The sequence below is a fragment of the Tachyglossus aculeatus genome, chromosome 5 (assembly GCF_015852505.1).
Source record: "Tachyglossus aculeatus isolate mTacAcu1 chromosome 5, mTacAcu1.pri, whole genome shotgun sequence".
NCBI classification, from domain to species: domain Eukaryota; kingdom Metazoa; phylum Chordata; class Mammalia; order Monotremata; family Tachyglossidae; genus Tachyglossus; species Tachyglossus aculeatus.
Window position 1 is genome coordinate 13,181,460 of NC_052070.1, and position 14,806 is coordinate 13,196,265.

Consider the following 14,806-nt stretch of genomic DNA (forward strand, 5'->3'; position numbering starts at 1 on the left):
TCCACCTCAGAGCCACAGGTTCACATGCCCAATTTATCCTTTTCTCTCCATCCAAACTGCTACCACGCTAATCCAAGCCCTTATCCTATCCCACCTTGATTACTTTACTGGCCTCCTTGCTGACCTCCCAGCTTCCTGCCTCTCCCACCTCCGGGCCATTCTTCACTCTGCTGCCTGGAACTTTTTTCTACAAAAACATTCAGGACATATTTCCCCGCTCCTCAAGAAACTCTAGTGGTAGCCCATCCACCTCCACATCAAACAGAAACTCCTCACCATTGGCTTTAAAGCACTCAATCACCTTGCTCCCTCCTACCTCACCTTGCTACTCTCCTAATAATAATAATGATGATAATAATAGTATTATCATTATTATCAATAGACAAGACAACTGCTCATATCTCCCCCTGCCTTCAAGACATCTGCATCTGGATGTCTGCCTGCCACCCAAAACTCAACGAATCCAAGACTGAGATCCTTATCTATCTCAAATCCTGTCCTCTCCCTGACTTTCCCATCACTGTGGACGGTACTATCATCCTTCCCGTCTCACAAGCCCGTAACCTTGGTGTCATCCTTGACCTAACTCTCTCATTCACCCCACATATCTAATCCATCACCAAAACCTGCCGGTCTCACCTTCACAATATCGCCAAGATCGGCCCTTTCCGCTCCATCCAAACTGCTACCTTGCTGGTTCAATCTCACATCCTATCCCAACTGGATTACTGCATCAGCCTCCTTTCTGATCTCCCAACCTCCTGTCTCTCCCCACTTCAGTCTATACTTCACTCTGCTGCCCGGAATATCTTTGTACAGAAACACTCTGGGCATATCACTCCCCTCCTCAAAAATATTCAGTGGTTGCCTATCAACCTTCGCATGAAGCAAAAACTCCTCACTCTCGGCTTCAAAGCTCTGTATCCCCTCGCCCCCTCCTTCCTCACCTCCCTTCTCTCCTTCTCCAGCCCAGCCCGCACCCTCCGCTCCTCTGCCGCTAACCTCCTCACTGTGCCTCATTCTTGCCTGTCCCACCGTCGACCCCTGGCCCACATCCTACCTCTGGCCTGGAATGTCCTCCCTCCACACAACGCCAAACTAGCTCTCTTCCTCCCTTCAAAGCCCTACTGAGAGCTCACCTCCTCCAGGAGGCCTTCCCAGACTGAGCCCCCCTTATCCTCTGCTCTTTCTTCCCTCCCCATTGCCCCAACTCCCTTCCTCTGCCCTATCCCCTCCCCCTCCCCACAGCACTTGTGTATATTTGTACCTATTTGTTACCCTATTTATTTTATTAATGATGCGTATACATAATTCTATTTATTTTGATGGTATTGACACCTGTCTACTTGTTTTGTTTTGCTGTCTGTCTCCCCCTTCTAGACTGTGAACTCATTGTTGGGCAGGGACTGTATATGCTGCCCAATTGTACTTTCCAAGTGCTTGGTACAGTGCTCTGCACACAGTAAGTGCTCAATATATGTTGCCAACTTGTACTTCCCAAGCGCTTAGTACAGTAAGCGCTCAATAAATACGATTGAATGAATGAATGAATATATAAATATGATTGAATGAATGAATGAATATATAAATAAAATTGAATGAATGAATGAAAGAACAGTACTTGTTAGGCACTTACTATGTGCTAAGCACTGTTCTAAATGCCAGGGTAGATACAAATTAATTAGATTGGACACAGTCCCTGTCCCACATGGGGCTCACATTCATAATCCCCATTTTACAGATGAGATAACTGAGGCCCAGAAAAGTGAAGTGACTTGCCCAAGGTCACACAGTAGACATGTGATAGAGCCGGGATTAGAACCCAAGTCCTTCTGAGTCCCAAACCCAGCCTCTATAATAATAATAATAGTGGCATATATTAAGCGCTTACTATGTGCAAAGCACTGTTCTAAGTGCTGGGGGGGATACAAGGTGATCAAGTTGTCCCATGTAGGGCTCACAGTCTTAATCCCCATTTTACAGATGAGGTAACTGAGGCTCAGAGAAGTTAAGTGACTTGCCCAAGGTCACACAGCAGACATGTGACGGAGCCGGTATTCGAACCCATGACCTCTGACTCCAAAGCCCGGGCTCTTTACACTGAGCCACGCTGCTTGCTTCTCTATCCACTAAGCCACACAGCTTCACTTACTTCTCCTACTCCAACCCATCCTCCATCTTATCTATCTCGCCACCGACCTCTTGCCCTCATCCTGCCTCTGGCCTGAAACACCCTCCTTCTTCATAACAATAATGATAACAATGGCATTTGTTAAGCGCTTACTATGTGCAGAGCACTGTTCTAAGCGCTGGGAGGGGATACAAGGTGATCAAGTTGTCCCACGTGGGGCTCACAGTCTTCATCCCCATTTTACAGATGAGGTCAGTGAGGCTCAGAGAAGTTGAGTTGCCCAAGGTCACACAGCAGACATGTGGCAGAGTTGGGATTCGAACCCATGACCTCTGACTCCAAAGCCCATGCTCTTTCCACTGAGCCACGCTTCTTCAGACAATTACTCTTCCTTTCTTCAAAGCCTAATCGTAGGGATTGTCTCTCTTTGTTACCAAATTGTACTGCCGACTTGTACTTCCCAAGCGCTTAGTGCAGTGCTCTGCACACAGTAAGCGCTCAATAAATATGATTGATTGATTGATTGATTGATTGATTTCCAAGCGCTCAGTAGAGTGCTCTGCACAACTGTGCACTCAATTAATATGATTGAAATGAAGACACATCTCCAAGAGGCCTTCCCAGACCAGGCCCTCCATTCTTTCTTCTCCTACACCATTCTGCATCACCTTGACTTGCTCCCTTTATTCATCCCCCCTCCCAGCTCCACAACAACTTATGTCCTGATCTGTAATTTTATTTATTTATATTAGTGTCTGTCTCCCCCCAGACTGTAAGGTCACTGAGGGAAGGCAATATGTCTGTTTTATTGTTATATTGTACTCTCCCAAGCTTTTAGTATGGTGCTCTGCAAGCAGCATGGCTCAGTGGAAAGAGCACGGGCTTTGGAGTCAGAGGTCATGGGTTCCAATTCTGACTCCACCACTTGTCTGCTGTGTGATGTTGGGCAAGTCACTTAACTTCTCTGGACCTCAGTTACCTCATCTGTAAAATGGGGATTAAGACTGTGAGCCCCACATGGGACAACCTGATCATCCTGTATCCTCCCCAGGGCTTAGAACAGTGCTTTGCACATAGTTAGCGCTTAACAAATGCCAATAATAACAATAATAATAATAATTACAATGATTATAATATAATAATATATAATGTTATTATAATTATATAATATAATTATATAATATAATTATATATTATTATTATTATTATTATTATTATCATTGTAAGTGCTCAGTAAATATGATTGACTGATTGACTGAATTGGAGAAGGAAGGGGCGGGAATTGGAGGTGGAGCCAGAGTGACTCTGGTCCTAGCCCTCTGCCTACAGGATGTGATTCCCAACCTGGCCCAGAAGTCCGTCAGGTAGATCCAGGCCCTTCCTGGAAAACTGTCAGGGAGATCCAGGATGTTCCTAAAAATCTGTCAGGGGGATCCGGGCCCTTCCCAGAAATCTGTCAGGGAGATCCTGGCCCTTCCCAGAAATCTGTCAGGGAGATCTGGGCCCTTCCTAGAAATCTGTCAGAGAGATCCAGACTGTTCCCAGAAATCTGTCAGGGGGATCCAGGCCCTTCCTAGAAATCTGTCAGAGAGATCCGGGCTGTTCTGAGAAATCTGTCAGGGGGATCCACACTATTCCAGGAAATCTGTCAGGGAGATCCCGGCCCTTCCCAGAATTCTGTCAGGGAGGTCTGGGCCCTTCCCAGAATTCTGTCAGGGAGATCTGGGCCCTTCTCAGCAATCTGTCAGGGAGATCCGGGCCCTTCCCGGAAATCTGTCAGGGAGATCCAGACCCTTCCAGGAATTCTTTCAGGGAGATCCGGGCCCTTCCCGGAAATCTGTCAGGGAGATCCGTGCCCTTCCCCTGGTGCCATGCTGACCTCTTGCCCATCTCAGAGAAGCAGCATGGCTCAGTGGAAAGAGCCCAGGCTTGGGAGTCAGAGGTCATGGGTTCTAATCCTGACTCCACCACTTGTCAGCTGTATGACTTTGGGCAAGTCACTTCACTTCTCTGTGCCTCAGTTACCTCATCTGTAAAATGGGGATTGAGACTGTGAGCCCCATGAGGGACAGGGACTGTGTCCTATCTGATTTGCTCGTATCCACCCCAGCGCTTAGTACAGTGCTTGGCACATAGTAAGCACTTAACAAATACCACAATTATTATTATTATTATTATGAGACAATATAACAGACACATTCCCTGTTCACAATGAGCGTACCATCTAGAGGAAAAAAGCATTTCAGATGGGAGTTTTTTCACCTCTCAGCCCTACTCCCAGGCTGTTCAGGCTAGGATTGAAGTTGGAGCTTCAGTAAAAAGCGATTCTTTTGCTGGACTGGAATTAGAACAAGACCATAAGAGGCTGAAATATCTTCTTGAGGTAGCTTGAAAGCCGGGATCTGCACTAGGAGCGCTAATTTTGATTATGAGCCCCATATGGGACAGCGACTGTGACCAACTTAATTAACTTGGCTCTTCCCCAGCGCTTAGAACGGTGTTGACATATGGTAAGCGTTTAACGAATACCGTTAAAAATAAAAATTCCCAGAGAGTCCCAGCTCTTGAGACAGGGAGGATAGGGTTGAGACCAACTCACACAATACCCAAAAACCACCCGACTTCTGAGTTGGCAGAAAAAGAAGCACATGGTGAACTCGGCAGAGAGAGAGGGAAGGAGGTCAGAAGGACTGTAAGGCCTGGTCTAAGGGGGCTCATTCATTCATCCATTCATTCAATCATATTTATTGAGAGCTTACTGTGTGCCAAGCACTGTACTAAGCGCTGGGGAGAACAATAAACAGACACAATCCTTGCCCACAATGAGCTTACACACACTCTCCTTTGGCAAAAAGTGCTGTGTGGCCTTGGGCAAATCACTTCACTTCTCTGGGCCTCAGTTCGCTCATCTGCAAAATAGGGGTTAAGACTGTGAGCTCCAAGTGTATATATACTGTATATATGTATATATGTTTGCACATATTTATTACTCTATTTATTTTACTTGTATATATTTACTATCCTATTTATTTTATTTTGTTAATATGTTTTGTTTTGCTGTCTGTCTCCCCCTTCTAGACTGTGAGCCTGCAGTTGCGTAGGGACCGTCTCTATATGTTGCCAACTTGTACTTTCCAAACGCTTAGTCCAGTGCTCTGCACACAGTAAGCGCTCAATAAATACGACTGAATGAATGAATGAAAGTGGGACAGGGACTGTGTCCAACCTGATTAGCGTGTATCTACTCCAGAGCTTAGTATAGTGCCGGTATATAGTGAGTGCTTAATGAATACCATAGGAAAATAACAAAAAAGGAAAGGGTTGGAACTTGAGAGCTGACTCATTTTGCTTGAGGAAATATGAGACTCTGTAGAGGACTTTTGGCCTGTGTAGTCAGGTCCTTCCCTTAGAGACACCCCTTTTGTAAAGTGACTTTTCCCTAGTTCTGTCAACTCATTATGGGCAGGGATGTGCTAATTCTGTTGCATTGTACTCTCCACATAGTAAGTGCTCAATAAATACCATAGATTGATAGAACAGGTTGTGGAGAGCACAAGCAATAAAACAGCAACTGTTCCATATGGAGTTCACGGGAATTATAAACCAGTGTTTTATGTCAATACCTGAAGGCCTATTTAGGCAAAATTGTGTTCTGGCATAATCTTTGAACATTCTGGAGCCCTTTAAAAGCAAACAAGTGGGAAATATTTCTTTTTTTATTTCTTTCTGATATGTTTAACACACTTTTAAAAAAGGTGAATATAATGTAAGTCTATATAGACCTCTGGGGGGAAAAAAGAGCAGTCAACTGGGAATTAATTGTCCCTTGTCCACCTCCCAAATCATGTCATTATTTCCGTTTGTTTAATCAATCAGTGATATTTATTGAATGCTTATTATGTTCAGAGCACTGAATTAAGCACTTGGGAGAGTACAACAGAATTAGCAGACACGTTCCCTGCCCATAACAAAGATCCGCAGAGCCACACACGTTTATTTGTTTACCAGAGACGCAGCGTGGCTTAATGGAAAGAGTATGGGCTTGGGAGTCAGAGGATGTGGGTTCTAATTCCAGCTCCGCCACGTGTCTGCTGTGTGACCTTGGGCAAGCCACTTCACTTCTCTGTTCCTCAGTTACCTCATCTGTAAAATGGGGATTAAGACTGAGCCCCACGTGGGACAACCCGATTACCTTGTATGTACCCCAGTGCTTAGAACAGCGCTTGGCACATAGTAAGCACTTAACAAATACCATTATTATTATTACCAGAGAACCAGGGGAAACTTTAGAGTCTCTGTGTAGTTATGACTGGAGTCTTGTTCACACAAGCATTCAGAAATTTAGAAAGCAGGGTGGCTTCTCAGTTTACTCTAGAATTCCAGAGTTTCAAGTTTTTGCAGGAAGTTGGCCATTTAGGACTAGGCTATAAAAAGGCAGCTGACTCACCTTCGCTCCAGAACTTAGATTTGTTTTTCAAAGAGGCTTAAAGAGCAGTGGCAAAATGCATTTAAAGATACTTCCTGAAGCTCCTTTCAAGCAGGCAAGGATCTACAGACTCAAGATCTAAGCCCCAGGTTCCCATGGACAGGGAACATGTCTACCAACTCTGTTGTATTGTGTTCTCTCAAGCGCTTAGTACGGTCCTCTGTACACCCTAAGTATTCAATGAATACAATCGATTGATCGATCGACTCACTGAAGCCCTGACTACTTCGGGGTTCGGGTCTGAAGATCCTATCCGGATCGGAGGTGTCGGCTGGATTTCCCAAGATAGAAGCGTGGCTTGTGACGTCTGACACAGGAAGTTGGCTTGTTTTCGTGGCTGTGGCAACGGGATGACTAACAGTTTTGTGAAATGCATGAATAAGTATTTACAAATCAGGCTAAGTGTGGAGCACATACTTTTCTGGTGACAGTATAATGGCAAGTATTGCCTTTCGCACTCATCTCAGTTATTTCCCTTTTGCTCTCCTGGCCCTACTCGCTTCTCCCCCCACAACCCGTGTGTTGTGTTTCAGCATGACGGAGTGGCTAGAGCCCGGGCCTCGGAGTCAGAAGTTAATGGGTTCTAATCCCTGCTCCGCTACGTGTCTGCTGTGTGACCTTGGGCAAGTCACTTCACTTCTCTGGGCCTTAGTTACCTCATCTGTAAAATGGGGATTGAGACTATGAGCCCCATGTGGGACAGGGACGGTGTCCAACCTGACTTGCTTGCATCCTCCCCAGAGTTTAGTACACTGTCTGGCACATAGTAAGCACTTACCAAATACCATAATTATTACTGTATGTTCGTCCCCGGGTAGTGTGGGGATTATCAATCATATTTATTGAGTGCTTACTATGTTCAGAGCACTGTACTAAGTGCTTGGGAGAATACAACAGAATTAGCAGACATGTTCCCTGCCAATTAGGAGCTTACAGTCTAGAGGGGGAAACAGGGATTAATATGAATAAGTAATTTATAATATGTAATTTAAAGACATGTACATAAGTGCTGCAGGGTTGGAGGTGGGAAACTATCAAGTGTCCAAAGGTCACAGATTGTAGTGCATAGAACTGAAGAACAAAGTGCTCACTGATGAGTCAAATACCCAGGTCCAGTCTGATCATCATCATCAGTGGTATTTATTGAGCGCTTATTTGGGCAGAGCACTGTACTAAGCACTTGGGAGAGTATAACAGAGTTGGTAATAATAATAATTATGGTATTTGTTAAGGGCTTACTAGGTGCCAGGCAGTGTCCTAAGCACCGGGGTGGATACAAGCAAATCGGGTAGACATGTTTGCTGCCCACAGTGAGCTTCCTCATGGGCAAGGCACTTAACTTCTCAGTGCCTCAGTTGCCTCATCTGTAAAATGGGGATTAAGACTGTGAGCCCCACGTGGGACAACCTGATCACCTTGTATACCCCCGCATCGCTTAGAACAGTGCTTTGCACATAGTAAGTGCTTAACAAATACTGTTATTATTATTACTATTATTATTATCATCATCATCATAGCTCCTACTATTCCAGCATGGTGAGACTTTTTTCAAACTCCAACAGACTATATCAGGAAATTTTATATTGCAGAGTTGAATCTGCTTTAAGTTATCTTGGGCTTGACGACGGTTCACATTTGAATTTTAGTTTGGGGGTCCGTAATTTAACTATGTATGGGCCAGAGAATCGGCCCCCGGACAATTTTTCCCTAACAACTGATTTCTATGAAAACAAATCCCTATAGAGATAGAAAATGAAGCATCACCTCATTTATATTTTGAGAAGCAGCCTGGCCTAGTGGATGGAACACAGACCTGACAGTCAGAAGGACCTGGTTCTAATCCCTGATCCATCACTTTTTTTATTTATGATATTTGTTAAGGACTTACTATCTGTCAGGAACTCTACTAAGTACTGGGGTAGCTAAAACTAATAATAATAATAATGATGACTGTGGTACTTATTAAGCACCTACTTTGTGCCAGGCTCTGTTCTAAGCACTGGGGAGGATAAAGGAAATCAGATTAGACTCAGTCCCTGTCCCACTAGAGGCTCACAGTCTCAATCTCCATTTTACAGCTGAAGTAACTGAGGCCCAGAGAAGTGAAGTGATTTGCTCAAGGTCACACAGCAGACAAGTGGCAGAGCTGGGATTAGAACCCAGGTCCTTCTCTCTCCCAGGCCTGTGCTCTAGCAACTAGGCCATGCCGCTTCTCTCCACCTTCAAAGAGTTACTGAAGACACATCTCCTCCAATAAGCCTTCCCTCCTTTCTTCTTCTCCCACTCCCTTCTGTGCCAACTTCTGTGTTAAGCGCTTAGTACAGTGCTCTGCACACAGTAAGCGCTCAATATATACGATTGATGATGATGATGATGTCACCCTGACTTTCCCCCTTTATTCTTCCCCCGTCCCAGCCCCGCAGCGCTTATGTCCATATCTGTCATTTATTTATTTCTATGAATGTCTGTCTCCCCCTCTAGACTGTAAACTCATTTCGGCAGGGGATGTGTCTGTTCTATTATACTCTCCCAAGTGCTTATTACAGTGTTTTGCACACAGTAAGTGCTCGGTAAATACGATTGACTGACTCAGTTACCTCCTCTGTTAAGCAGGGATGAAGACTGAGCCCCTTATGAGATAGGGACTGTGTCCAACCAGATTAGCTAACGCTTAGTACAGTGCCTGGCACACAGTAAGCGCTTAACAAATACCATTAAAAAGCAACAACAACAAAATCCCAATCAATGAATGAAAACATTCATTCATTCAATAATAATAATAATAATAATGGTATTTATTAAGCGCTTACTATGTGCAAAGCACTGTTCTAAGCACTGGGGAGGTGACAAGGTGATCAGGTTGTCCCAAAGGGGACTCACAGTCTTAATCCCCATTTTACAGATGAGGTAAATGAGGCACAGAGAAGTTAAGTGACTTGCCCAAAGTCACACAGCTGACAATTGGCAGAGCCGGGATTTGAACCCATGACCTCTGACTCCAAAGCCCGTGCTCTTTCCCGTGAGCCACACTGCTTCTCTAATAGTATTTATTGAGCATTCACTGTGTGAAGAACATTCTACTAAGCGCTTGGGAAAGTACTACGTGCTTGGGACTGGGTCTGTATCTAACCTGATTAACCTGTATCTACCCCAGTGCTTAGCACATATTAAGCACTCAACAAGTACCATCATTATTATTATTATTATTATTATTATTTTTACTATATAACAATAAACAGGCATGCTCCCTGCCTTACAGTGAGCTTACAAGTCTAGAGGGGGTAACAGTAAGATCTTTGTAATATAAATAATAATAATAATTTTGGTATTTGTTAAGCTCTTACTATGTGACAAGCACTGTTTTAAGCGCTGGGGGAGATACAACGTAATCAGGTGTCCCACATGGGGTTCACAGTCTTAATCCCCATTTTACAGATGAGGTAACTGAGGCACAGAGAAGTGACTTGCCCAAAGTCACACAGCAGACAAGAGGCGGAGCCGGGATTAGAACCCATGACCTCTGACTCCCAAGCCCGTGCTCTTTCCACTGAGCCACTCTGCTTCTCTCTCATGCTGCACTCATACTCTCCCAAGCACTTATTAGTACAGTGCTCTGCTCACAGTAAATGATCAATAAATATAATTTACTAACTGGGTAGAGAATGTGTTTGTTTACTGCCCTGTTATACTCTCCCAAGTGCTTAGTACAGTGCTGTGCGGAAGGAGGGTGCTCAATTAATATGACTGACAATGAATGGATGATAGTAATATAGATAAATGCCTATAAATAATAATGATAATAATGATGGCATTTATTAAGCGCTTACTATGTGCAAAGCACTGTTCTAAGCACTGGGGAGGTTATAAAGTGATCAGTTTGTCCCACGGGGGGCTCAAAGTCTTCACCCCCATTTTACAGATGAGGCAACTGAGGCCCAGAGAAGTGAAGTGACTTGTCCAAAGTCACCCAGCTGACAATAGCTCCGTGTCGTTGTTCACCCCCAACTTCCACCGTTTGGGCAGCAAATTTTCAGGCCTGACCTCCGAAACTAATCGCTGTGGGATTTGTTAAGGGCTGAGTGTGTGCCAGGCACTGTAGGGACCGTTTCGGTTGCCGAATTGTACTTTCCAAGCGCTTAGTACAGTGCTCTGCACTCAGGAAGCGCTCAATAAACACGATTGAATGAATACTAAGTACCTGGGTGGATACAAGCAAGTCAGGTTGGATTCAGTTGGATTATTGATGCCTGTTTACTTCTCTGGGCCTCAGTTACCTCATCTGTAAAATGGGGATTGAGACTGTGAGCCCCACAAGGGACAGGGCACTGTGTCCAACCCGATTTGCTTGTACTAATAATAATAATGTTGGTATTTGTTAAGCGCTTACTATGTGCAAGGCACTGTTCTAAGCGCTGGGGGGAATACAAGGAGATGAGGTTGTCCCATGTGGGGCTCACAGTCTTAATCCCCATTTTACAGATGAGGTAGCTGAGGCCCAGAGAAGTAAACAGGCATCAATAATCCAACTGAATCCAACCGGACTTGCTTGTATCCACCTCAGCGCTTAGTACAGTGCCCAACGCATATTAAGTGCTTAACAAATACCATAATTTTGATCCCCCTCTTTCCCCCTGCCTTACCTCCTTCCCTTCCCCATAGCACCTGTATATATTTATATATGTTTGTACGTATTTATTACTCTATTTATTTTACTTGTACATATTTATTCTATTTATTTTATTCTGTTAATAAGTTTTGTTTTGTTTTCTGTCTCCCCCTTCTAGACTGTGAGCCCGCTGTTGGGTAGGGACCATCTCTATATGTTGCCAACTTGTACTTCCCAAGCGCTTAGTCCAGCGCTCTGCACACAGTAAGCGCTCAATAAAAACGATCGAATGAACGAATGAATGAATTGGTGGAGCCGGGCTTCGAACCCCTGACCTCCGACTCCAAAGCCCGGGCTCTTTCCACCGAGCCACGCTGCTTCCCTAAGGAGCCCGCCCCTCGACTCCCCCGGTTACCTGAATTCCGACGGACAGGCATCGGTTCTTCTTCAAATGGTCCTTCTTCCTGTCTTCGGCGGCGGTGACGGTGGCGATGGTGGTGGTGGCGGTGGTGTTCGCGGCGGCGGTGACCGTCACGGCGTTGTTGCCCACGTGTTGGCTAGCCGGCCCGTGGATCTGGGCGTTGGCGGCTTCGATGGCGGCGGTCAAGGCCTTCATACTGTCCAAGCTCTCGGTGGAGTTGCTGAGCCCGGACTGGCTGATGATGTCGCCCCTCTGGCCGTGCCCGTCCATGTAGGCGTCCTGGGCCGACTCGGTGCTGCTCTGGGCCGTGATGGAGATGAACGGCTTGGCCGTGCTTCTGGGCGGCACCGGCGGGGGGGTCTTCTTGTAGGTCGTGATGCAAGATGAAACTGCAAGACAGGGGAGGCCGATGAGGGCAGTGCCGGTCGGGTGGGCCGTAGGGGGGTCAGTTGGGACGAGCAAGCGGGGCCTAGAGGAGGGAGCGCGGGCCTGGGACTCAGGGGGCCTGGATTCGAATCCCGGCTCTGCCGCTCGTCAGCCGTGGGATGCCGGGGAAGAGGCCTCACTTCCCTAGGCCTCAGTTACCTCCGCGTGGCCCAGCGGATAGAGCAAGGGCCTCGGAGTCAGAGGGCCTGTACCACTGAAATTATTTCAGAATTATTCCCCTCCCCATCCCCCCGTCCCTCTCCCCATCCCCCCTGCCTTACCTCCTTCCCCTCCCCACAACACCTGTATATATATATATACACACACACACACACACACACACATATATGTATATATATGTATATGTATATGTATATGTATGTATATGTATATATATATATGTACATACACACAGATGTATATGTATGTATATATATATGTATATATGTATGTATGTATATATATACAGGGACATATGTATATGAATGTATACATGTATATGCATATATGTTGGTAGATACTGAGCCCACTGTTGGGTAGGGACTGTCTCTATATGTTGCCAACTTGTACTTCCCAAGCGCTTAGTACAGTGCTCTGCACACAGTAAGCGCTCAATAAATATGATTGATTGATTGATGTATGTATATATGTATGTATATGTATGTATGTATGTATATACATACATACGTGTATATATATACATGCATGTATGTATATATGTGTGTATATATGTATATATGCACATATATATGTTTGTGCACATTTATTACTCTATTTTACTTGTACATATTTATTCTATTTATTTTATTTTGTTAGTATGTTTTGTTTGGTTGTCTGTCTCCCCCTTCTAGACTGTGAGCCCGCTGTTGGGTAGGGACCGTCTCTATATGTTGCCAACTTGGACTTCCCAAGCACTTAGTACAGTGCTCTGCACACAGTAAGCGCTCAATAAATATGATTGATTGATCGATGCATGTATACATGTATATATATGTATGTATGCGTATGCATGTATGTATATACACACATGCATGTATATATACATGCATGTATGCATATATGTATGTATATATATGTATATATGCACACACATATATATATATGTTTGTACACATTTATTACTCTATTTTACTTGTACATATTTATTCTATTTATTTTATTTTGTTAGTATGTTTTGTTTTGTTGTCTGTCTCCCCCTTCTAGACTGTGAGCCCGCTGTTGGGTAGGGACCATCTCTATACGTTGCCAACTTGTACTTCCCAAGCACTTAGTACAGTGCTCTGCACACAGTAAGCGCTCAATAAATATGACTGAAGGAAGAAGGAAGGGCCCGGATTGTAATCCCGGCTCTGCCGCTCATCAGCTGTGGGACACCAGGCAAGTGGCTCCACTTCTCTGGGCCTCAGTTACCTCAGCGTGGCCTAGCAGATAGAGCAGGGGCCTCAGAGTCAGAAGTCCTTTAGACTGTAAGCTCATTGTGGGCATGGAATGTGTCTGTTAATTGTTCTATTGTACTCTCCCAAGCACTTAGTACAGTGCTCTGCATACAATAAGCGCTCAATAAATACAATCGAATGAATGAATGAAAAAGGATCTGGGTTCTAATTCCAGCTCCGCCACTGGTCTGCTGTGTGACCTTGGACAAGTCACTTCACTTCTCTGAGCCTCAGTTACTTCATTAGCAAAATGGGGATTAAAACTGTGAGCCCCATGTGGGACAGGGACTCTCTGGGATGCCCCAGAGCTTAGAACAATGCTTGACGCATAGTAAGCGCTTAACAAATATCATCATTATCATTATTATGAGAAGCAGCGTGGCTCAGTGGAATTAGCACGGGCTTTGGAGTCAGAGGTCAGGGGTTCGAATCCTACCTCTGCCAATTGTCAGCTGTGTGACTTTGGGCAAGTCACTTCACTTCTCTGGGCCTCAGTTACCTCATCTGTAAAATGGGGATTAAGACTGTGAGCCCCCCGTGGGACAACCTAATCACCTTGTAACCTCTCCAGCGCTTAGAACAGTGCTTTGCACATAGTAAGCACTTAATAAATGCCATTATTCTTCTAGACTGTGAGCCCACTGTTGGGTAGGGACTGTCTCTATATGTTGCCTTCTTGTACTTCCCAAGCGCTTAGTACAGTGCTCTGCACACAGTAAGCGCTCAATAAATATGATTGATTGATTATTATTATTATTTAAATGGTTAAGACTGTGAGCCCCATGTGGGACATAGACTTTGTCCAACTTGATTAGCTTGAATTTTCTCCAGTGCTTAGTACAGTGCCTGGCACACAGTAAGCACTTAACAAATACCATTAAAATACAAAACCAAACCAAACTACTGATTGAGGCAGTTTCCAGACCTCTGAAACACTGGGACAACTTTGTATTTTGTCGCTTCACTTCTCTGTGCCTCAGTTCCTTCATCAGCAAAACGGGAATTCAATCCTTGTTCTCCCTCCTACTTAGATTGTGAGCCCCATGTGGGACAGGGGCAGGGCCGTGGTTCAGTGGAAAGAGCCTGGGCTTGAGAGTCAGAGGTCATGGGTTCTAATCCTGACTCTGCCACATGTTTGCTGGGTGACCTTGGGCAAGTCACTTAACTTCTCTGTGCCTCAGTTTCCTCGTCTGGAAAATGGGGATTAAGACTGTGAGCCCCACGTGGGACAACCTGATCACCTTGTATCCCCCCCAGCACTTAGAACAGTGCTTCACACATAGTAAGTGCTTAACAAATG

General features: G+C 45.0%; 1 protein-coding gene across 6 annotated transcripts in view; it reads right to left on the reverse strand.

Annotated features, from left to right (window-relative positions):
- Positions 1–14,806, reverse strand: part of DLGAP1 (DLG associated protein 1) — a 1,082,148-nt gene that overhangs the window by 96,022 nt on the left and 971,320 nt on the right. For all 6 annotated transcript variants that reach the window (XM_038747081.1, XM_038747079.1, XM_038747080.1 and 3 more), the window contains one exon: positions 11,639–12,033. In XM_038747081.1, the coding sequence (XP_038603009.1) occupies positions 11,639–12,033 (395 nt within the window). The remainder of the gene's footprint in view (positions 1–11,638; positions 12,034–14,806) is intronic.